This window comes from Pelecanus crispus, chromosome 18, assembly GCF_030463565.1.
Source record: "Pelecanus crispus isolate bPelCri1 chromosome 18, bPelCri1.pri, whole genome shotgun sequence".
NCBI classification, from domain to species: Eukaryota; Metazoa; Chordata; class Aves; order Pelecaniformes; family Pelecanidae; genus Pelecanus; species Pelecanus crispus.
Window position 1 is genome coordinate 2,407,674 of NC_134660.1, and position 26,007 is coordinate 2,433,680.

General features: G+C 40.5%; 1 protein-coding gene across 2 annotated transcripts in view; it reads right to left on the minus strand.

The window, feature by feature from the left end:
- Positions 1-322: 322 nt before the first annotated feature.
- IKZF3 (IKAROS family zinc finger 3) overlaps positions 323-26,007 on the minus strand; it is a 34,859-nt gene continuing 9,174 nt past the window's right edge. The window contains exons 4-8 of one of the 2 annotated variants that reach the window (XM_075722625.1): positions 15,066-15,326; positions 14,205-14,372; positions 12,359-12,475; positions 6,243-6,359; positions 323-1,020 (exon numbers count right to left, since the gene is read on the minus strand). In XM_075722625.1, the coding sequence (XP_075578740.1) occupies positions 323-1,020; positions 6,243-6,359; positions 12,359-12,475; positions 14,205-14,372; positions 15,066-15,326 (1,361 nt within the window). The remainder of the gene's footprint in view (positions 1,021-6,242; positions 6,360-12,358; positions 12,476-14,204; positions 14,373-15,065; positions 15,327-26,007) is intronic. The other variant, XM_075722626.1, reaches the window with a different exon arrangement.

A 26,007-nucleotide genomic window follows, 5' to 3' on the forward strand; every position in this document is an offset into this window, starting at 1 on the left:
TTATAAAAACAAATGCACATTAAAAATCAGAAACATCTTAAATGGCTCTTAATTTTCACAAAAATAAAGTTCATATAAAAATCGGTCTCTGCTCCTGGTGTTTTATACAGTACCACTCACCACAGCAGCTAGGCACAGATGCTACAGAACACTGAATTATTTGTAAAAAAAATTTAAAAAGGTGTCATCACCCTGTGACAGTCGTTTAAAAACCGGCATAGAAAAATACTTCAGGAAGTTTCTTTACACTAATTAAAAAACAAACAAGCAAGCCTCCCTTCCGATCTAAAACAAAGCCTTTGACCTTGGAAAGCCAGTCCTTTTATTTGAGCACTACTCTGTGCTCTCCTCGCGCTATGTGCGAGGAAAATTCATATCGGTCGTGGCTTCTGTACCCGCAGACGTTGCACTCGAAGGGATCGCGGAACCCGTGGCAGCCCATGTGGATGGTGAACATCACATAATCCAAAAAGAGGACGCGGCAATGGTCACACCGGTAGACCCCGATGGCTTCCCCTTCCTTGTTGATGACCTTGAAGGCATCGCGTGGGCATATGGCAGGTGGCTTGATTATGTCGTACGGCCTTGGGAAATCCTTCAAGGACTGGAGGCCGTTGCGGGCCTGAGCGGGGATCATCTGGCTTTGATGGAAGGTGGGGTTCTGCCGCTCCTCGTGGTTGCTGTCAGTGTCTGTGGAGTCTTGGCCGCTGTTGTTCGGGGAAAGGCCTCTGTCGGAAGACAGGCTTTTGTCCCTTAGGTGGCCCTTCTCCGCGTCCTGCGAGGTGCCGTTTGGCACGTCGGCGCGGGTCAGCGGAATGGGGTACAGACTGCTTATGACGGGGACCATTTCGGAGGTGGGAGCTGGCGGCGTCTGCACGAGAGGGCGCAAGGCTTCGGCCCCGAGGTAGGTGATGGCGTTGTTTATGGCCTGGTCCATCATGCGTCCTTGCATTATGTCGCTTTCCTTTTCGTACATGAAACTCGAATTGTAATTAACATCAAAAGTATGTCGTTTCTCACCTGCAAGAGAGGAGAGGTATTGAATCACCTGGGTGGGTAAAGCGGTATTTAAATTCTAAATGGCAGTAGTCTCTGGAAAGTAGAAAGGCACGAAATGTTCTCTGCGGAAGGAGGCCGTTCATATACACAAGTAGCTCTTGGGTGGGGTTTTTCCTGGGGGGGGATTGTTATTTATTTTTTAAAGTCCAGCCTTGGAAGCAAAAATTTAATAGAGGAGACGGTGAGGATACTTACTGGACAAATCATCACTAAATTTTAAAAATTATTCTAGGATTTAAGGGGAAGAATCTTATCAAAGCTTCCATAGATTAACTTATCTTGCCTTTCTTCTAGAAAAAGGTAAATAATCATTAATGAAAATACTTGTAAAAGAGCTAATGGATAATGAACCAAAATACTCCATTTTCGGTACCAAGACTGCAACCTTTCCTTCTTGACTTGTCCCCCGAGAAGCGTACCCCTCTCTAATAGAAAAAGTGAAGACAAGTGCTGGCTGACATCTGATGCACTTTTCATTACTTTTACCCACCTGATAGTGTCCAAGGATGTATAAAAGAAGACTCTGAAGTCAATTTTCCCCACTGTCCTCTGACAACTACAGCTTCCCCTGCACCACGCCTGGTTTCTTTGAACTCTACACAGGTTTTCTGATAATCTAACGCTGGCAGCTACGTACGTATGTATAGAAGAACATGTTTAGGGTGACTTGATATGGGGCTAGTCAAAGAGGAGTGAAACGCATTCCTCTCTGGTTGTGCGAGGGCTTTGAAAGCTCTAAATTAGACAGAACGGGAGGAGAGCTAAGAGAGCGCGTACCTGAAATTCTGCTCACGCCTCTTCTAGCAAGGACTGAGGCAAGGGAGGGTGGGCTGGGCAGCACGCTGCAACTAGTTTTCTCTATGCCAGGGGCAGAGAAGAAATAAAACTGCACCCCAGAAGGACTAAAGTCACCTTTTTTGTGAATGTCTAGAAATAAGTAACCGAATTCTGTGGTTACATAAAACAGAAAATTGTTCATAGCTTTAAAAAAAATGGACCAGACCAAATGTTTCATGTGTAAGAGACTTGCAAACATCAGATCCACTAATCTTTTAGTTACGGTAACTCGAGTAGTGCAGATGTTTATCAGTCACCTGTCAACACCATGACTCAATGTATATGAAACTCATTAGGTTTCACTGCAGAGGCAGAAAACCAGGAGCTCACGTTTCTCTTCTAAAACACTCAAAAAGGTTAGTGAACCACAAGAGTGTAACTGCTTCCAACCCTCAACAAAACTTGCGATCCAACTTTACACAGAAGGAAACAAAACGATATAGCACGTTTGTATGACTCATAAAACCAGCTCCAGGCAAGTGAAAGAAGTGAACAAATTTGAAATTTAAGGAAAAAAAAAATAAAAAAGGCAACAAGAGCAAAAATATACAGGACTCCCTATAAATTTTGCGTTAGGAGTCACTGTCATAAGACACAAAAAACACCATCACGGAGGCTCTCACAGTATTCTGTTAATTCCACTATCCTGGTGGCTTTTTAAGATCCCCACAATAGCCCATTCTGCCTCCCTTGAATTACCAAGTTATATCAAATGAAATGCAAATACCCAAATGCTCTGCTGACAGACATTAACGTGTCATGTTGGCTGTACGCTTTTAAAAGGCCACGGCACATCAGAAGCGAACTCTTTATACGAGAGGACAAGAAATCAGGCTGTAAACCCGACTGCGACATTTCTCAGATGCTTTGGGAGGAAAAGGCTAATGCCTCTGAGAGAATGGCTTCTCTCGCTTTCCCCACTGTCTCAGTAGACACCCCAAGGCAAGCGCGCATCTGATTTCGATACCTCAGTAAGACGCCTATATTTAGGTAGGCTGAATCTGCACAGAAGTGCCACAGAAAGTGCTAATCGTATATCCAGAACATCAAGCTGTGGCACCGTATCACAATCAAGTGGATGGAGGGGACACTCTTGATTTTTGATTTTGTTTCCCCTCAGTCAAATACAGCAAACTTTTCCATGGAAAGAGACAAAAAGCCAGATCAGTGCTTCACTCAAAAATGACAGCAATCGGTCAGGAGAAAGTTGGTATTGATGATTTAGAGAAAGGGAAAGGAGTATATGGGGGCCAGGGGATGAATAAGATGGACTGTCCCTAAAGCAGTCGATGCTTTATCTTTGCAGCCGGCAGGACAATGTCATAGATTATTCTGAGTTAAGCCACTGTCTGCACCAGGGGAAGTGCCATAACGTTACTGAAAAACTCTACATTAAGAATTAAATTTACAGGTTCTCTAGTGTTCATTTACAAAGCAGCCACTGATTAGCAGAACCCCTTTCCTCTTTTTTTTTTTTTTGTCTCACTGCAATGCAAAAGCTTTCCCCTTCAAAATTCACACATGAGCCATAGCGTATGACACATACTCATGTGCTGCTCAGTGGTGCTTCACTGACTCTAAAATGTACGTAGATTCTTGCAGCCTGATGAGGTGTGGACACTGGAAACAGGGAGTAACCTGCTTCCTGCCGCTGTGCTAACCAAAGCAGGCCATTTCTCATTAGACTTTGCACGCTGGGGGATAAATGGTGTTTGTTACCGTGTCAGAACTGCACTAGCACTTTTACCACTATGAGAAATATATTTTTACTCCTGATCTCAGGGACAACTTGTTTTTAAAAAGGAAGACATAGAAGTCTCTGGGTCAAGATACTCAGCTGGTGTAAACTGGTAGAAATGCATTGACCGCACTGGTTACTTCGACTTGCGTCAACTGAAGATAGAGCCCCATGAGTGTTTCATACAGCAGTGAAGTACCACCGGCACAGGTATCTATTCTGCTGGGCTATTTTTATTTGGGTTTTGGGTTTTTTTTTTTAAATATCTGTTCATTAATCAAACCAGGAAGTACAAAAAGCCAAGGCTTGTAGAGTTCGTCCATATACATGCAAAATAGAAATCCACAGCAAAACAGGAAACACAAAATCATAAACTTCCATTCAAATCGTCATTCCCTCATAACTAAAAGAAAAGCTGAGGACAAAACCTTTGTAGGAGAAGCCTTTGAAGGGGGGCCTGGTGTGGAGGTTAAGAGTCAAGTATACGGTCTGCTGATGTACATCTTTATTTGAGACTTAGAATTGTGCACACGAGGTAGCTACTGAAGATGAAAATGTGAAAAAATAAAGTGGACAAGACTCCTGGTGCTTCTATGAATCTCTGTAGAGCCCTCAAATAATAATAAAGGGTTTTTTTTTTTCTGATCAATAGACTTCATTCACAGAAATGAGCCAAACAAAGATGCCTTGTTAGTATACATCTCTATCCCTTCTTCCTGACAAAATGAAAAATCAGCACCCATTCTGAGAACGCCATTTCCCAAGAAATCACAAAGCTGTCCTGGCAGATTTGCACTCCTACACATAGAGTTGAGAAAGTCACAGAAGTCAAATCAAGGTCGGACAGACTGCTCTTGCAGACATACTTCCCAGGGATAAAAGGGACCCAGTGAGTAATTTTTTCACACATTACTTAACAAGAACATGCCAATCACATAGGTTCTAGAAAAACAGTAAGTTTCAGAAATTGGTTATTTTGTTCCTTTAGGTGAACTGCCCTGGGTTCTCCAAGTTCTCCACAAAAACACTTGCATGACACAGTATCAGTTCATGCCATCTGCAGACCACCTACCGAGCACAATCACAAATCAAAAAAGGATCTATTCCATATGGTAACGAGTATGCTGGTAAAAGAAATCAGAAAACCACTAGTACTTAACTTTAAGCGTATGCTGCATGGTTGTGTCCTGCTGCAGATGTGTTTATTAAAATACATAAAGATTGAATTGGCAGCTATTGTAAAACAAGACAGGGTGAAGCTGATCTCAGTGCTAAAAAAAAAAAGGAAGCTAAAAACATTTTTCAAAAACATTTGCATTAGTATTACTTTTTGAATCACAGCATGACATGCAAGGTCTAAGTCACACAGTCAACAGTTTCAATATTAAGTACCCAAAGGCACTCAGATGGAGTTTGCCGGTGTCACTTCACTCCTGTAGAAAAAGGTGACCTTTTCAAAGCGATACTAAGATGTCTAAATAAAAGTTACCAGTTTTCATAGATGAACGTCCAGTGCTACCCACCGAATCCAGTAAGAGCTACCTTACCTTCAGAAAATCAAGTTGCTTTTACAGGAATGGATTTAGCAGCACCCCTTTCCCTAGGTTTGGCCCTCAGCCCCAGACGTTCAAGCCAGGTCCTCAGAACGTCCCTCTGCCAGGTGGGTCTGGCCGAGCGCAGCTGATCCCTGCCTGCACACTCAGCCCCACGCTTCTCCCCTCCCCAGTCATGTGTGTGCACACCAGCCACCACACAGGCCCCTATTCTGAGGGTGAAGTTTATATGAAGAAAAATAAGCACTCAGTACCGTCTATAACCATACAGAATATAAGAAATAAGGCATTACTAGTGCTAGTATTATGCAATTGCTGACTAAGTCAGATCTTTACTGAGGACACAAGAGTTGCATTTTATTTTCTTAAAAGGCAAGTTAATGAAATAAAGCTAGCCAAGAGGATCAGGCGTTCACTGAAACACAGAACCTGCCAAACTAGTATTTAAGATCCCCAGCATGCAAAACTCTGATCACATAAAATTAAATGCAAAGAAAATGCTATGGAAACATCTTGTTGCTTACGTTACCACAAGAAAGGATTTGATATTTTTTTAACCATATTCAAATTCAGCAGGATGACTAACTGAAATCCAACACTTTTCTGTCTTTAGGCCTTATTCCACACATGCATCCTGCAAGTATCTTCCACTGCTGACTAGAAAGAGCACTCAGCTCTTAACAGCGTTAAGCCTTCCTGTTCTTTTCCTGTAAAGAACCTAGCAGAGAACATTTCAAATGCACAGGTATAGAAAACAACACGTGGCAGCTCATAAAATATATTTATAAATTGCCTACACAAATAGACACAAAGCACAACAGTAGCTTCCATCCAGTTTAAGTATCTAACAACATATTCTTTTTATTTTAATCAAACCCCTACAAAAATCACTAAAAACACATCAGAATAATCAAAGTTACTTTATTTATATTCTTTTGCATTATATTAGATTATAAACTTGAGAAGGATACTTAAAATAAGCAGAGGCATTGTACTATAGGTTACCAACTTGCACATATTTAACTGTTGCACATGAAAAGGTTTTTTGTTCTTACCAATAAATTTCTGAGGCATTGAGCTTTTTCGCTTTGCCACGTTGCTTGCTAGCCTGTCCAGCACAAGGGCTCTTTCACTCCCCATCTCTGCCTTGATGTGCCTTGCCTCCACGCTTGCTAGTTTGGAAAATGTGAAAAGAAAAAAAAAAAAAACAAAAACAACAACACGTAGGTGAAAAGGAAAAAAAAAAAGAAGAAAAAAAGAAAAAAAAAAAAAAGGAAGAGATGAATGGTTTAATCTCCGAAGTTTGCCACACTAACTGGGAGGAAACAGTTTGGAGATCTGATGAAAACTTGTTTTGCTTTTTCTGTCGTTCTTGCTCTTTGCATCTTGGGCACCAGTTGCGGTCAGTGGAACCAAGCACAGAAACAGACACTAATCTTGCAGTCCTGAGCTCATGCAAGGAGAGCATAAACCATACAAAACCAATATCTTCATTAGCAAGAGGAAGTGCAAAATAAACTGGCTGGAAGGGTTGGTTACAAAGTGTAGATGGAGATATAACCTCTGTTAGCCTTTCTTTTTTATTCTGACTAAGACTGTGTGACACCTGCAGACCGACATAGTGCTTCAAAACTTCAATATAAGACATTCAGTCCTCTTGCTACACTTTTTTAGAGATCAGTCATACATAGATGCCTTCTTAACTAATCATTAAGAAACTTGTATGAAATATATCAATCTTCCCTTGAAATCAAAATAATATAACCTTTCAATATTCACTTCTAACTCATTTTTTCCAGGTGTCATTATCACTTTTTTTTTTTTCCTAAATGCTACAGCTAAAACTAATTAAGAATGTTTTCTCTCTGGCATACTTGTAAGCATTAGGTGTTTTAAAGCTCTTTACAACTTCCAGAATTTTGAATTTTAGGAAAAGTACATGTGCCCTATGATCACTCCCTTGAGACTGGGCCACTGGCTGTTTTAAGGATCTTACCATTTTCCAGAGTTCTCCTTTAGCCGTGCTAACCAGTGCCCATCATTTCACGGAAATTACTGCTTGCTCTCACCTCAGGGAGGCTGCACAGGCTTTTGAGCTGGATCAGCCAAGCTGAAGGACTGCCACCTCATATCACTACTGCCAGACTAATACTGAATATAACTGCTGCGGCTTCCCCCCCCAAAAAGCTTGCTCTCGCCTGAAGAACAAGTATCGGTAGTGGTACTTTTATATTAAAATGTAGCACTAAGAGTTTCAGCATTAAGGACCACTGTGGTGAAAACTAGACACATTTTAAGAGACTGCCCACGCCTCTAAGGGTTGGTATCTAAGTAGAGGAAAATGAAGACAAGGAAGGGAAATTTACTGTGCCAAGGTAATACAAAAGGTCACACCTCACCGTGAAAGAATCCTGGCTGCTGTGTTATTGTACTGTCGCACTAGCATACCTAAATATATGAAGCATAATCTACGTAAGAGAGAAGGAATGCCAGAGAAAAATGATACAAGCACTTCGGTATCACTTCAGTCCTGCTAAACGCAGTTTTATTAAGTATTGGACTTAAATTGCAGTTTGCTAAGTACAGCAAGTGATAAAAATGCAGTATCATCCTTCCATAGCTTAGTGTGCAGCATCTCCCCATAAATTTCAAAGTCAGTCACTCCTTACTTGTTTATTATTGCTGTTATTGATACCATATGAGTTTCAGTCAGCACAAACCATGACTCACCAAACCTCAGCCAGAACTATTTGTTAATGTTTGTTCAGCATTTTGAAAAGGTAAAGTGCTTCATAAGTACTTGATGCCACAAATACTAGCTACGAATATGACTCAGGATGGATGGGATAACAGGGCTCAGCTCAGCACTACCTTAGTCCTGTTTCATCAGGCTGTAACCCCATGATGTACGTGATAACCAGACCCACAGAGGGCATGCATACGCAATGCCTTAAAGGTAATAACATACTGCTTTTCTGGGCTGATCTTTATTCCTAATTACTCTAGTATGTTTAGAGACTTACATGAATATATTCATCAACTGCTAAAATGCACCTGCTTCCAGCATGAAATACCAAGACACTACGTAAGAGTTTACATAAAGTGAGACAAAACATCAGATTAAGCTGAAACTCTAAGGGCAAGTTAGGTAGGCAGAACATAATCATCTGTTTGGATTTTGGCCAGAAGCTCTAGTTAATTCTTGAGAATAATGCTATGGGATTTTTAATTTCAGAACTTCTGTTTAACTCTCATGCTCCAAGAACTAGCATATGTTTTCTGAGCTCTTCACACTGCCTTTAGGTAACTGCGGTTCAAGGTTTGAACTATCCCCAACCCAGAAAGCTTGTCATCTTGACAGGATCATTGCACAAGTCATTAATAATAGTAATTTAAATTTCAAAAACTCTGGCAACCCACAACTGCCCTGAACAAGATAATAATACAAACAGTGCTGTATATTCAAAAATTTTTGTTGTAAAGACAAAAAAAAAGAAAAAGAACACAATTCATCCATGTCATAAAAGCAGCTCCCTGGTCCCTACCATTTCTTAATTTTTCTTATTTTGTTCTTCTAGTTCCTCTTTTTCTCAATCTTTAACTTCATGAGTTGTACTCATGTTCTATTAAAGCTTTAATTTCACGTTTTTGGAACCTGCTTCTCTATCTTCTGAGAGAACTCAAAGAGTGAGGTTTCTGTAAGTCCTCTTAGCCAGCCCTAGAAACCCATTGGAAGCTACACGTAGCCTATCAGTGTCTACTTGTCTTGTCAAGGTTATTTATGTGCCACCAAAGGAACTTTATTAAATTAGTGTCAAGAGGGCAGACAAGCGGCTTCCTGCAGAGGTAACAATAGTCTTTACTCAGACGAGATTGCTGAAGAGACAGTAACTATTGACCTACATAATATGTTCTGGGACATCTGTAAGTATCAATCTTCCAGCTTGATGTCTGCCTGCCATTTTATTTTAACGTTAAGGGTCTTTTCTTTCACATTAGGGTTTTCTACTCCTTGCTAACGGCCATTTTTTCCTACATAAAAAAAAAATAATCTCTATTTATGGGGTACAAAAGGTCTTTGACAATGTCTTCATAATACAGCCTTAGGGAAACAGACTGCTCCCATTGAGACACAGGTGGTTACGCTGCTTCTCTCCCACAACGCTGCTCTCCCTGCCCGAAAGCTGACTTAAAAAGATCTCGCCCACCTCTTTCTTCTGGGGTTCAACTGCATGGCTAGAAAACAACAAAAACTCTAAGGATGCTGAAAGAAGCTCTGCAGAGCAAAGAAATCACCCTCTTCCCTCTTGATCGGTGCTCTCGCATGTGCCTCTGGACTTACATGGAAAGTCAAGCTCCTAACCAGGGCATTTTACACAGCAGTAGGATGGGGCTTAGCCCCAGTGTCCTGACCACTTTTAAACCTGGGTCACCATCTCCTACTTCCCCAGCACTAGTGACTGATTACGGCGTTCCCCGATCACCACCTGAGATGTCTCTGTGGTGCTTCTGCATACTGCTGCCTACCTCAGTGGCGTGTATGCTTCAGTTGCAACCTTATGTTTATAAAACACTTCCATAAGAGAATTTTTGTGTAAACATGATTTATCCATGACCAAGGACGACGTGTGTTTTCTTGTAATCACTGGGTGGCGAGCCACCTCTAAAACAATGCTGTCACTGAGCCATCATGTCATTCTGTAGACGTACAGAGAGCAGACACTCTTCTTCCAGCCCAGAGCACAAACACACGATCATTTAGCCTGTACTGAGTTGTTTCCATAGTGTGGTTTCTGCCACACCGTAAATGTGAGTACAATTTTTAGAACACGCGGCCATCGTTAACAAAACCCTGAAGTACAAAGCAGAGCTCGAATTAGAGGCATTGCTTCCTGTAGCATCTCTATGTGGTCAGTAAATAATGGAGAGTGGAACAGAGAGGTGGGTTATTGTGCAGTGAGAACAATGTGACCAGAGATTATTATCAAGAACTGAGCAATACTCTAACAGTATTGTTACATAAAACCTTTCCTTCAGAAATATTTCCACACTGCTACGTCTGGAACATGCAAACCTCGTACTAAAAAGCAACTAGAATGGTTACTACCGTCCTGATGCTTTTCAATATTTTAATTAATTATTGGATGATGGCATGTAGAGCGGACTTGCGCTTAAACGTGGCTCCATATGAGAAGGTTGCAAGGACTTCAGAAAAGTACCGAAATTCAAAGTGATGCGGATAAGTAGGAAAATGGTCAGAAATCAAAACCCAGTGTTCACTAAACACAAGTGCAAAACGCTACACTTAGGGGAAAAAACAAATCAAACGCACTATATGACCTCCTGAGGTCCTTTCTAGCCTTCCCTCTCTCTGATTCTGTGATCTAACATAGTGCTGATACCAGAGAATTGAATGGAAATGCCTCAGCAAGACTGGAGTTCCTGTTTTTCATAAAACTTACTACTCCACTAAAAACACTGCAGTATTTTTTTAAACTGCAAAGGTCTTAAAGGCATAAGGTACAGCCACATCGTGTCGTACTGGAAATTTACATTTCCTCTGTGACCAATTTAAGGCATACCGTACTACTGCAGTAAGTACTGCAGAGCAGATTCTGGATAAGTGAAATGTTGCTATTCTGAAATGAATATAAACCATGAGAATCATTTAAAAGCAGAAATCTATAGTAGGTATCATGTTTTCCATTTTCACGTGGTGGACATCTCGGAGTGATTGCCATCATGGGAGTATGTACTGTAACATAAAACCACAGTTACAATATGTATGGGTTCTCATGAAAACCAAAACTTGCCGATGTTTTGATAACCATTTACTTTTACTAATGCTTTAAAAAAACATGTAATTTGCTAAAAAGAAGACAGTCCATGAAAAACTATAAAACTCTAACTTTGTTAGATCATTGTTCCTTTATGGCAGTTTTTGTGTGTGCACGTGTGGTAAAGCCTGATACACCAACCTATTCCCTCTGCGCAGGGTAAGGACTCTCGTACCCACAAAGTTATCATCACATATCAACGGGTCTTCACACTGCTTTTCAGGCCCGGCTTGTGATGATGCCTGCAGTATCTTTGCTTGATAATCACATCACTAAATAATTTTTTTTTTTAAATTAATAAAGGGCCTTGGTAAACATTGTCATGTCTCTAAGTATATTTTTACATTTTAGATTTCTTCTCTGAAAACTCAGTTTAACCTTGTCCTTGAAAAGAAAATTCTATTTGAAACTCACAATCAAAACGAGGAAGCTCGAGTCCTTAAAGTTATTGTTTGTTTTTTTAAGGCTGCATAGCAAAAGAATGGGAACCTGAATTCTGAAATTGTAGCCTCAGCTCTGCTACAGATTAGTCGTATAATCTTTTGGGAGGTCACAACCACTCCCTGCCTCTGAATGGGAAAAGTAATTCTTTCCTGACTTACTGGCATATTGTGGGACTTAAATCACACAAATTCATTTTAGGATTTGAAATATTCAGGTGAAGCAGACTCAAAGATTATGGCAGTTATTTTTCACCAAAGTATTTTCAGAACTGCAGTGCTGAGACTGTGGAAAGGAAAATAAGAAAAACTGTGGTTTGATACATTTTCTCTTCAGCCTTTTTCAAAGACAGTTGTACACTTAAAGAAGTCCCTTACCTCTCACTACCTCCTAAGCTGTGATCAGTGATTTTCGGGATACCACCCCATTTCCATGCCCTAGATCCATACCACTAAAACTTCTGCAAATTCTAACTGATTCTGACCAACAGTTCTCATTCTAAAGAAAAGGAAGCACCAAACGGACCGAGACATGTGAACAACTGTTGTCAACAATCATGGCCATCCACTCATCCAATAAAATAAGCCACATAACAGCATTAACGTAGGAATAATTTAACTTACTGTGTCACCTACAGAAATGCTGCGTAGAAGGTACTTTAGATGTTTTATTCAAAGTAACTGTGAAATAAAAAAGTGATTAAAATAAAAGCATTCTTTAACTAGTTGCCTGAGGGATGCATTAAACCAGACCCTTTTATAAGATGTTACAGCCCCTTAGGTTACTGAAAATGATTGCAGTAAAAACTGTTCTCAGCCTGTGAATTAACAGCTTACCAGATGCCTCCTTCTAAGCACCAAAAACCCAAAACCACTGTAATGTGATAAACTCACCAGCCTCGCACATGCCAGCATTCTGCAAATAAGTACGGCACCGCTCCTTGTGCTCCTCTAATGAGCTCCTTTGCTTGTAGCTCCTTCCGCAAAACTCACATTTGTATGGCTTCTCCACTAGAAAAATAAGAGCGCAGTATAAAATAACCACAAGAGACTACTAAAACACTGTCTTCCCTGACACTCAAGTATATAGTTACTAATAGCATACATTCAGCTCATGGAGAATGCTTTAAATTTCTCTTAAGTTTATGAGCACTGTAATCATCACAAAATTAGGGTTACATAGGATGAAACCCACCAGACACACAGAGTTCCTCTGCATCCCCCGAGCTCAGCACCAGGAAAGACGAGGGCTTACAACGAGACACTGCTCGCAGGAGCTCAGGTTCCTAGAGCCCTGCTCTAGCTGACAACTTTTCTTGGCATAACTTTCCTAGGGAAGACCGACTGTACCGCTGCTAAACCGGGACTGCAACTCTCCTAACTGCCTGACCCAGGTCCTGTCTATACAGAATTTTTCAAGGATTTCATGACACTGATGAAGTTAAACCAAACCAAAACCACATGTGAGGTTTATTTCATTTCCAAAGGCATTTATTGTAAAGCGAATTATGTTCCCAATTCATTTAAGCTAAAGCAAACCTGTTTGAAACTCAAGATATCCACACAGCCTTTTTCCCAGTGCCTCATACACAAGGACTGGAAGCACTTCCTAAATTCTCTCATTACTGTTTTGTGAACAACCAACCTCTAACACACCCAGGCAAAATATCATCCCTGTACAGCGCAAATATAACTAGCCTTGCTTTGTATACTGTGCAAAAAGACCATACTCCCTTACTGCTAATGCAATTGTTCACTTATTTATGTGATTCACTTGAAGAGATTTTCTTTATACTGTTTAATAAGCCGGCTCTTTAAAACTTCAGTCACAATAACCACACGATGTGTTTGAAGCATGATGTTTTTAGCATTGTGCTGGTGGGGGACAGTCACCACCACTGTGCTGGGTCTTGATTAAATCAGAATCTCATGTATCCACGTCAGATAATCTCATTTTTAACTTTGATTCTTTGTGAGGTTGAACCTTTTTTTTCTGTAAAGTGCAGTGCAGAGATACAATCTCTCATTTAGAATAAATGTTTTCTTTCTATGCCCCTGTATAACACAGGATATACACAAATCAAAGAGTAAGCACAGCCTGGCTCTTGCAGAACTGGGGAAACTAAGATTAATCAATTTATACCTGGCTTGTTATTCAAGTCACCTCAGCTCTGTGCCTCCATTTCTCCCATCTGCAAAATGGATGGAACACCCTACCAGTCTTGAGAAAAACCGCTGGCATTTGTTGAGCATGTTAAGACCTTCAGATGAAAGGCACTACACAACAGCGAGGTGTGAACTGGCAATAGAGTCATGCTGCCCTGGATTATGCTCCTAGAGCTACCCTAACAGCTCAGGATAGGAACGGAAGGAAGTCCCAGCAAAGCATGTCTTCGTGCTACTCCTCAGATTCAGAGCTTGCTGGCATAGCTAGCTCTACTCATTTGAAAAAAAAAACAAGGCGTTATTTTGTGCAAGCAGGTATCGAGGCTGGCTGCTTCTCACAGCATGCAGCTGTGACAGCGGGTTTCCCTGTGCCCTCTTTCTGCATTAAGAGCGCAGCCGAGTCCCGAGATGGTTCCATCAGCACAGCAGGCAGAGCGAGTGGTCACTGCTATTTGTCGGCTCTTCAGAACTAGACCGGCTGAGCAAACTTTGCTGACGTGACTCTTTATTTTCCACACCTAGTGTCCTAGTGACACACATCTAAAACACATGAAGTGTCTTTGAAGTCACTTACCAGAATGTGTCCTTAAGTGACCTGTTAGCGCATCCCTCCTTTGGCAGGCATAACTGCAAAGATGACATTTAAAAGGTTTTTCCCCTGTATGTAGTTTAATGTGGCGGAGGAGGTTACCCTTCTGAGTAAAGGAAGCTCCGCACTGATTACACTGGAATGGCCGTTCACCTTAAAATGACATACAAAAAAGCACATTTAATGGTTACGTGGGTATCATGCTATCCTCATACCCTTTCCTTTTTGGAAGAGGAAAGAATGAGATACTGGATCAATTTCTTTCTATAGAAACACACAGAGCCCTTCCGTTGACTTCAGTGGGAGTTGCGTGCAGCTCTGGTGTCAGAGCTTCTTGTAACATACGTACGACTATGGAAAACACTGTACGGTTTTTCCATGGAAATAAGTGTTCTGGAGGAGGCTGATTCCAACAAGCTAGCAATTTTTAGAAAAAAAAAAAAAAAAAAGGTCTTATCTTACTGCAGGTCAAAACCTAATATGCTCATTGGTTTGTTGCCAAAGTACAGCACAAAGAGAAATACATATACAGACTGGAAATGGCAGCACAAAACCAATCTAACTTGTGTTTTGTGCCTGAAATACTTAAATTACATAGTGCCTTTCATCCAAAATTCTTAAAATGCCTCACCAACATGCTTTTACTAACGTTCAATCCTGATAAGAAGAAAGCTGGGTAAAGCGAGGCACAGAAAAGCGAGTAACTTGCTAGAGATCACATGTGGCGTCAAGGACACAACAAGGAAATACTGATTTTGGTATCCTTTTTTAAAATAAGTAGTCTAGATTACAAATTATTATCCTTTCAGTATTCAGCTTGTACAAGAATAATATAGGGATATTTACCAGTGTGGCTACGCTTATGAACCATCAAGACATTGAGGCTAATGCAGGCTAATCCACAGATATCACAATTCATTTTTCCACTAGCTGGCCTGACGTTGTCATATGAACCAGAATGTCTTTCCAGTTTAATGCTTTCATATTCATTATATTCTCTGGGATAGGTGTAAGGCATTTCAGATTCTTCTGGGTTTTCCATAGGCTCTGAATTTAAAGCACTCTCCTCTCTTTCACTGTATTCACCTTTCACTTTAACCACATCATCTGCAGGTAAAACAAAGCACAAAAGTGAAAAAATGCTCATCTTAGGCACAATGAAGTATCTTAGGAAAAAAACGCACCAAAAATTAAATAACATTACATTATCAGTCTTCCTAAAAGTTTTACTTAAACACCAAAGATGAAGAAATGCAGCTGAGACATGAATCTTCATGGGTCATGTACACTTAATGATACTCACAGTGAGATAACCTTTACAAATGTTGACCTGCCTGTTAATTAGCTTTGATGGATTATTTCCTTCTATAGATTATAAAAGTATAATACACTACAAACTTCTTCTGCAATTACAGGGTACGATTCAGGATTCAAAAGAAAATACTTATTCCCACAACTCACAATTAGCCTACAGAAATTAGTGTCTCAGGCTGTTCCTGTGAATTGGAAATACAGAAAGACACAAATTAAAAAGGATACTTATATCTTCCTGCGGAACCTCTGGTGCTTGAAACGTGCCTAAGAAATATGTATGATCCAGTGTAAGACTTCCAGTGCTCCTATGGTACAGATTCTCATCCGTTAGCCCTAATCAATAATCCTAATTTTCACTTGCAAATTGCAATTTTTATCCAAAGATCTCAAATGTGTGAGGAGCATCCGATAATCTTGATACCTGTATCATAAGGTTACTATGCAAGTAAAACTAGCAGAGCTAGGGTAAAGATTTCCTGATACATTTATTTATCCCAGAAAGGTTAAAAGATTTGTCCGAAGTCATATTGCAAGCATGCGGCAAAGAACCCAAAGATTCATGAAGATCAGCATCCATGGCCTTTGAATAGGTTCCTGGACCTGTAGCCGTGTCCAGAGAAAACCAAAGACATTGCCTTAAATGAATGCAATTTCATGACAAGAGGAGACTGTAACAAGTAGCTAATAATTTACTAACAATAATGCTCCCATGTAAAAATATAAGCAAATTGGTCACACTATATGAACAGCTGACAATTCCCAACTTATGTTGCTGAACTTCCTTTCCACTATTAACTCCAGCATTACCAGCACCTGCATTAAAATCCTCACTGACAGGACAGCTTTTTTCTGCTTGAAGCTAACTTTTCCATCTAGCCAAGAGCTAGGCTACGGCTGAAACCCGAGTTATGCCTCAAGCTACCAAGTGAAGAAAAGCACCAAGAGATAAAATACATAGTTTCCTGTTTGAAAGTATTGTTCTCATGGCCACCTGCTCCTCTCTCAAACTGAGGGTTAGACAGTTAAATATGGCACTTAATCACTTGTCCTTTCTCCAAAGTACAGAACATGGACTGCTGAATATGTATTAGCTCTGGTTCTGAGTAATAAACCACATCAAATGCCAAGAACAAACAATGGGTGACAGCGAAAATGAGGTGGCAACATAAAAGCAGCACTGAAAAATAAAGATCTGGCAACCAATACTTTCATGAAATCAAAATTTTCAACTGTATTTTAGTGATAAAATCACTCCTTTACCCTAAATGTTTGCACTAAGCCCAGCCAATCTATCTTACTTTGGGTTGAAGCGAGGTGGAAGAAACAGGTGGGCGATAATTTCTTCATCCTATGCAAGAATCCACAGTAGCGTGGAAAACTCCGAGATTCCTCTTGGTGCTCTCCCTAGATGATCATACCCACAGAAGGATGGATTTTTTTCCCCATATTGTGTGGTTTTTATCTCCCTATCCTAGACGGTTTTTTAGAGTTTGGTATTGGGACTGACTGCCCTGGTCCCAGAAGAGCTCACGCAGGTTTGGGTGTTTGCTCAGAGGGTGACGGGGAGGTCTACCTTCACCTACAAATGGGCCATTTTTCTCTGCACCTTCTTCAGTACTAGCTCCGCTTCACATCCCAGGGATTCCCACTTCCACTGAAACAGTGTTTCCTCTGCAGGAACCTTCTGCTGGCATCTTCGTGTCTGAGTGTGCGAGGGTGATCCTGCGATCAAGACTCCTTCAAAATTAGTTTATGCATCCATTGCCATCACTCTAAGGAAAAATTATTGCCTATTGCTGAAAGCAGCTTTCAACAGCATCTCTTTTCCAAAAAAAAAAAAAAAAAAAAAAAGGTTTTTGGTTGGTTGGTTGGGTTTTTTCCCTCTCAAAAGGAGGCAGTTCCAAAATAATTTGCTACATCCTGCACAGCATGGTAAAAGGAAGTACACATTGCAGCTGCACCTTGTTGGTACTTTCAGAAACAATTTCAATTCCCACTTTCTACTTAACGTCTCACCTTTTGTCTGCATCAAATGCAATTGCTTAGCAGTGGAGGACTAGTTGTAACCTCCAACGGAGAAGACTTCTCTACCGTTTTCTACTGTTTCTCACCACAAGTTCATGGCTCACAGCTTTTCACTCTTTTACAGAGTTATGCCAGCGTTCATGTAGCGTAGCATAGCACAGCATAGCTGGTTTTGAGTTCTCCATGGCAAGCACTTGCTGACTGGCACAAACCAGGCGAGCCATCCTTTGGTTCCACTGTGGAAAATAATTACCTCTGCATTTTCCATATTGCATGCTGACTGCTTGCAATACTTGTGTTTTCTTATGGTAACAGAGAAGGATGCACCTGAGTTCTGATCAAGGATTTTCCACCACTGCCTCCCCCCAGCAAACATCACCACCACTCCAGCTGTCAGCGATATCCCACCAAAGCTCGAGTGCTTTTCATGGTTTGCATGTAGGCATTTGAGGAACCTCAACGGAAAAATTCACCTTCTGATGACTGAGAAGAACAGACAGCAGAAGCCACTAGGGAAGAGGCTTTTTTTAACCAAATAAGTGTTAGAAGGGTTGGAATTTTTCTGTCCTAACACACCTGCTATTGTTTAGAGTCTACTCTGCCTTCCTTTCAAGAAACCTTTGGTACAAAGCAGTCTGAGGAAAAGATGGCTCAGTACAGGTCAGCCTAAAATTAACCAAGTGGTTGCAGATGTCTGAAGCAACCAAATTCCTTTTTCAGCCCTGACTTTTGCTCTGTGTACTGGCACGCACAGGGAATACTGTGAGATCAGGAGATTGGCAGCTGTGTGGAAAGGTTTGCATCTGTCACTAAAAAATCATATCAACATATTTTAATGAGATTAGGGAGTTTCCAGGTGGGTCCACCTTAACCAAGAGGAAGGCGGCTGTAACTTCAAGTAGAAAAGGGAAATTTAACTGAGGAAAAACATGATTATCCCTAACAACACTAACAAAGTTCCCCAATTGAAAGAAGAAATGCTTAGGAAAGCATAGAGGTTGTAAGAGGAAAAAAGCATTCATGGTGTCCAACCCAGGTAACTATTTTTCTCGAGGCAGTTCATGAAGGTAATACACACTGCAGAAAAAAAAAAAATGTTGTAGATTTTACACAACAAAGTACCAGTGTGATGCGTTAAGGCTGATGCACATGGTTTCATTTCCTGGGGAGATGATTACAAGATGAAAGACATACTCCAGAGTAATATTTTTGTTTCACCTGAAACACTGTAAAAACAATGGGTTCTGGAAAAAATCCAAAATAAAGCTGTGGTGGCAACTTCAGACTGAGTCACCGCATGCACAGTGCTTGTATATGTTCTATAAAATGCATGAATAAAAAAAGAAGTCAATAGCAGCGAACAATTAGGACAAGCTAGAGTGTTATCTTAGCTATTCTCTCTAGGAGGAAGTCTCGGAAGGAAAACCCCCCAGTTACTATATTTAATCCAAGACCTTGGCATCAAATATAGAGAAAAGAACATAAGTTTCGTACTGTTGTTAAGCAAAGTTTGCCAGCAGTGTTATGAAAAGCACAAAGAATAAAAACCAGAAGCTATTAAAGACAACGGCACAAAAGGGTGATGTTGCTCAAGTGTTTTACAAGGAGTGGGGTCATAATCATGAAATCCTCAGCACATGCAAAAAGTCAACTGGATAACAAAGAAACTTAATCATCTTAATGTGGCATTTTAATGATGCTGCTGATTTGCTATGCCAATTCAGAGATAATGAGCCCCTAATGCTACAGATGTTCAGCCAGACTAAAGAAAAAAAAAGAAAAAAGAAAAGCTTTTCTTGTATGCCATTTCCTAACTATCCAATTAAACAAATTGTGAAAGCATATAAATAGTTTACCAGGTTTTGACAGCTGTTAATAGGATTCAGATGCCGAAGAACAAGGGAGTCGATACATGTGCATATTGAAGGATTCTTGTGACTACCTGGCTTTGACAGGTATTAGCTGATGATTCATCACCGTTGTCCCCACAAATTGTCCCCAGAAATAGCAGTATAAAGCCAAAACCTAGTGTACACATACTAGAGTCGCTCCCCTCCCAGAATGCGAGATTCCTTTACCTAAACCAGCTTGAAACAGAACAGACATACGTGGTGAAACTGAAAAAGTCAGCGGAGTTTCCAAATTAAAGTCAGAATCCTGCATGTTTATGAAAAACACCTCTACAGTGGAATTAACGCGCTGTGGGGGAAGATGTCATGAATTAAAAAACCACCCATATTCCTTAATGAATAAAGGGAGGTCTGCAGTACATCCCATCAAAATTATAAACTGGGAGGGGAGGAAAAAAACCCCGCTATACCTAAGGTTTTTTCCTTAAATAACAAGAAGAAAACAAGTACATGTGATATACATGTATATAATGAAAATTTGGAGACTATAAGTAATGGGGAATTATAAAATGTGAAGTGACACAACAGCAACATGACTTTTTTTTTTTTTTTTAATAGAGGCACCACGGTCAGGTAAGGCAACTTTTCTCCACGTCTGTCTTCCACCCCACTGCAGATACCAATTCTAGGAAAGGGAAAGGAGTTCAAGCCTTTTTGGCTCAACCTGGCTTTGTTTCTTCCACTGACTCCAGCGATAAACTCCCTTTTTTACAACAGCGGCAATGCTTTTATGAGATCACCGTTTGCCAACAAAGGAAGAAGCGATCACCTAGAAGCAGCATCAGCGTTCAGCTAGACAGCAGTGGCAACAACAGCACCGAAGGCGTAGTGGCACCGAACGTGCACTCCCTCGTGCAGCGCAGACGCCGCTGGGCTCGTCCCGCTCAGGGTCCCCACAGCTGAGGTCCCCTTTCTGTGCCGCTGCAGGCCAAAGCAGATTCTTCTGCACTAAAAATCCCAAGTACTGCATTCAGTGCCTCTGTTCCACAATGCACTGGAAATCCATAGATTTCACTTCCTTGACTTACTAAAAATTATTACTTGGACATATTGGCTTGGATTTTGTTTTATCTTTCTGCCTTCCAGTATTTTCTTCATACTGTTGTTCAGCATCCATTTCTGTACAAAAAAAAAAAAGCCTCTATTTTGTTCAGATACTGTATAAAGCATACTTGAGTGGTAATTCCTAAATGAACCAGTGCAGCATGCACCTGGTGGAAATTTCACTTCTAAAAATAGGAGAGAAACTTTCATAATTCCCCTTTGTGGAGTGCATGCTCTATGGTAATGAGTTTCCTTGTTTTTATTGTGACTTGAAACAAAAATAGAAACAAATCAAATTGAAATGCAGCACTGAGAATTGGAAAGAAAAAAAAAAACTCAAACCAGGCATCATTTTCCAAGCACTCGGATGTGTATTTTCTACTTCATTAATACCAGCGTCTTTCTATCATTAAAACACAGTATAATTTATCTAGTTGTACGATTAATTACAACAACAACAACAAAAAAGAATCAAACACCACACATCATCTCCCAGCTCATGTGAGCCAGGAAACTTGAATTATATAACTGGTTCTTAAAGCCTCTTATTCAAATACAAGGATTTTTCTTATAAAGGTGTATATTCCTGTGTAAATCTCTAATTTCATACCTGGCATTTCCCATCTATTACCAATTTCCGCCTAATAATAATCGTGTGGGGTTTTTAGGACTTTCATTCAAAAGGTTTCCAAAGTATGTTAAAGTTACACTAACAGAAATAGTGATAAAGGAAAAATGTTATCCAAAACTGAGCGCTACCAAAGCTGGAGTTAAAGAGGACAAGTGCACAACAACACCAGGCAGCACTAGGCCATGGTTTAGGGAAGGAAATGAAAAATAATGCATTTAACTGACACTACAAACAGAATTTGGGGAAGCAGAATGTTATTACCTGAGACAGTATGACTGTGGGCTAGAAAACTATGGTTAGTACTATGCTAAAACTATCCCGGGATTTTATTTTTATTTTTTAATTTTAAAAAAAGTGTCAATAGCTTGCCATTTTTCCTCAACTGCCTGTACCCCGTGTTGCACAGGAGCCCAGGGGATCAGAGGGAACGCCATCCACATCCCCGGGCCTGCAGTGCCCAGATTTTCCAAAGTCTGTCCCAGATGAATTTTGTTTCATTTATGACACCTGTTAACATTATCCTTTCAAATCTTAGTATCTTTAAAGTCTCCCTCTTAAAAAAAAAAAAAAAGAACACAGAAGATGATGAAACTGTATGAGTTCTTCCCTTCTGTTACAGTTAACATCGCTTATAGAAAACATTTCTAAAATTACAATTCCTAAAGTCCAGAAAGCCAGATACAATCACAACCGTTAAATCAGACTTCAATTAGACAGTTAATCAGAGAACATCTGGACCTAACAGTCAGACTGAAAAAGGCCACATGTTAAATTCAGATAATCGCCTTCATTAGTTATATCAAGGGACCTATTACTAATACAACCACTCAGGCATGAGCGTCTCTGGTCAACTGCTTTTTCAAATGAACTTCAAATCCAAGAAGTTGAAAGCGTGGTTTTATTTAGCCTTTTTTAATTCATCTCCCAAAAGACTTTCTTACAATGCAATATACTCTTGTGTTTGGTACCGGAAAAATATAATATGAAGAGAAAATATGATAATATGAAGAACAGGGAAATCTGTGATAAATATCAATGGAATTTTAACACCTATAAACTGAAGACAGAAGCTTGGTTAAGACGTCGTTCAAAATCCTTGAACAGCACGATCTTCACACAACTAAGTGCATTGATTTGATTCAGCTATAAAAAAATTTTCAGTAGTAAATAATCTTGATTCCGAGACTTGAATTTTGGATCACAAGTACATTCTCTCCAAACTGAGGGTTTTGTAATTAAATACTTGTGGTTTACTTTTAGCCTGGTCTTCCGTAGAAGCATATGCATCCACTCTGTGTTCCCTCAGTAACGTTCAGACCCCTACACCAAATCCGATCCTATCTGGCAGAGGGGAAGGCTTCTCAGAATTATTCCATTCTGACAATTGGCCTGTTCAACAGACGGCCCGGGAGTACCTGCATCTCCCAAAACCACTCCTGGAGGTGGTGCTCCTGCACCAGGAGAAACAGTCAGTGTGTTTGGCACACTTGGCAGGTGAGGTGCAGCAGAAGGAACAAAAACAGGAACAAGAACTGGAGCACTTGAACGCAGCGTGATGGGAGACGGCGTTGAGAATATGGTAAAGCTAGCCTGAGGTACCAGCACTAAAATATGGTGTCAAGCACATGATGCAAACTTTGCACAATTCAATTAAAAGTCAGCCAGCGACAAGACATAACCCACTGGAAACCGAGCTTCATCAATTCCAACGCTCATGGAACTATTTGCTGCATTTTAGCAAAGTTTTGTGGATTTATTTCTGCTTTCCGATACCTTTCCAGCAGCACAAACAGTAGTAAACCTGCCCCTTAAACTCACACATTTTGTGCCAAATGAACAGCCTAGTCTGGGGGCAACACATGAGTCATCTTAATTAACTGATTTCCTTTCCACCAACCCAAATTTCTAAAAATGGATTATTTTCTACAGTGACATGTGATTTGAGTTCCTAGGGCCGTTTTCTTCATCTTCACTTATTTCCTGCCAGGCTGGCAGGGAGGGAACACACCACAACTCATCCACCCTGGACTAGATCTTATTTTGACGCCAAAGGAATAAGTATTTCTCTCGCTTTTAATTTCAAGGAATTCTTTTGTATGAATCCAAGATACAGGTTGTAGAACAAGTGAAGAAAAATGCAGTTTAAAAGTTATGGAAAGGAGTCCATCATCTATTGAATAACGCTGTGCATCTCCTTCCAGACCTCGTCTTGGCTGACACCGATAGTCAGGATATCGCAAAAGCAAATTCCATTTTCTGCTAACTATAGTGGGTTAATCAGAGCAAGAAATAGCTGCACTTTTCTGATTACTTCGAGGCAATGAGACTACCCGTGTTTCTGCATCAGCCCCGGGTGCTCTGGGCTACCTATTGTGCAGGAGAGTCCGCGCTGATGTCAACCCTTCACAGGCTGCGGTGACACAACTGACTGCCTTGATGTCACTGAACGTGCTTGGCAGCATTCCTGCTGCTGATAGTACAGTACTGTAGAGATAAAACAAAGTCAAGAGGATCTTTTGTTGATAACACTCAGATGCAACTTTCAGTTCACGCACAGCCACCAAAGCAGAGACCTGACACAGTTAAGCATTACAGGCTCCTTGCCTGGTTTTAACACTTACAGAAATCCCCTGTTAAGTGAACTTCTGCAGCACAGTACTGCTGATGTTGTGAGATAACCCCAGAGTCCCATGAGCGGCAGGGCTCGATCTGGGCTTGGGAGATGTAATATTCTGATAAAAAACGGCACTTCCTTTTCAAGCAGATAAGTGCGTGTGCTAGCAGCACCACTGGAACCTCAGTACACGCCTAAGCGAGGGTTTGTCATCCTCTCCTGTCTCACTCCAGCCTTTTAACCGCCCCCTTTCACACACCTAAATGCAGCAGCAATTAGCATCCATAAACCACAAATGTGGCTTCTATTTCTTTTTATTTCACAACCATGAAAGCTAGCTAACATTCATAACACCCGAAAAGTTGTCTGCCTCAACAGATGAGGGAATTAAGACATAATTAAACACTCGTGCTTGACTGTGACTCCCATAGGAAAGAATGTGGCTTTTTAAATTTAATTTTTAAATTAAGGATGCTTCAACTTCGGCCACCAAAGGTGACAGTGTTGGGGGCACATAAAGAAACAAGGGAAATTAAGTGCTTCCTCCCCTATCTGTCTCATTGCTTGTCTCTTTTCAGACTAGACACAGGAAGCACCATGGGAACAGTGTATTTTTATGGTTGCAGGCAAGCATACACCATGTGCACCACAGCATGCAGCTTCCATTCCCTTGAGGCAAAAAAAAAAAAAAAAAAGTTTTTTCTTTCTTTTTTTTTTTCTTGTTCTCCATCAAGCTTTTAATTAACATATTACTATAGCCTTCTGCCTGATCGTTTGCCCTATACTTAGCAATCATCATAGTTGAAGTCCTTTTAAAAGGGGTGTGTAATAGGACAGGGTGAACTGTTTTCATTGAGCGGCATCTCACCTTCGTCAGTTATGACACATCATGAACCACACATCAGCCAGTGTGTTTGCACGTGCTCCAAGTACAAATATGGAATTGTTTGCTGAAAAAGTGGATTTTCTTACACCAAAAGAGCACCAGTTGTGATGATGCTTCAGCCCTATACACTAGTTTTAGTGTCTTTACAGCGTTTCTGTAGCCTTTTGAAAGGATCACAGTACCACTTTCTGCAGACCTAACATAAAAGGCTCCACCAAACTAGAGCTAGACAACATCTAGATTTGATCAGGCTCCAACTTCTGCTCACAGTCTCAGAGTAAGTCCCCACAATGTATGTAGAGTGCCACCCATTAATAATGCAAGATTCACTAAGAATGCGTAGTCCAAGAAACTGGAAGATTACTACTTACTATGAATGCTTGACAAAACATGGAAAAACCAGACATAACTGTATTGAAGAAAAATATGTTATAGACATACTAAGGCAGTGGAAAGCAGGCTATCAAATGCTTGATCTCATCTATGAGTCAGTGGCCTCATGTTCTTTTATGATGGCCTTCAGCAGATGGAACAAACCCTGTGGGCATGGATCATGCAGGGGTTCAGGATAAAAAAAAAAAAAAAGGAGAGTTTTCTGTGATGCAGGCTATCATCAATGATGAATTGTGAAGATACCAAAGCAGAATTGCTCACTCACAAAAGGGGTGGATCACGAATACCATGATTAACATTTATGAGAACCACACAAACATTTTTTATTATTTCTCTTTAAATTTGATATGTAATGAGGGTATTATTGATTGCACCCAGAAAAGTGCCAATAGTGGTTTGGGGTTTCTTTCTTCCCCTCTAAATAGACAGACTTTTCAGGTGTAGGCAGGACAGAATGCATTTCCCAAGAGCCATCACTGATACTGACGATATTTCTATTCTATGATTCTGGAGAATACTATATATTCATTTTTACCAGGGCTAGTGATCCCCGAATGATAATACTCCCACCAGGCCAGCACTGTCAGAATGTGGTTTCACTTATCTAGAAGTAAGACAGATAGTTATTGAACCGCAAGGACTGCTCAGCAACTAACATAGCTGCTACTGTAATACAGTAGGCATGACATGAAAGATTATTTGTGAATTTTAGTATCCAACAGCAACTGAAGTGGCACTGGGCTTTAGGAAGAAATTTAAATGCACCTACTGATACCCACACAGCCTAGAGTACTAGCGCAGCGTGCTTAAATATTTAAGATTTATTGTGCTTCCGGTATCAGAATGATTGTAGAGAACTGTATGCGAAGCAATGAAGTAAACACAATATATATTTTATTTTGTGCCACTTAACACTAAGATACTGTAGCTATCTTTTTTGTGCATTTAAAAAAGCTTTCTCTTAGCAATCA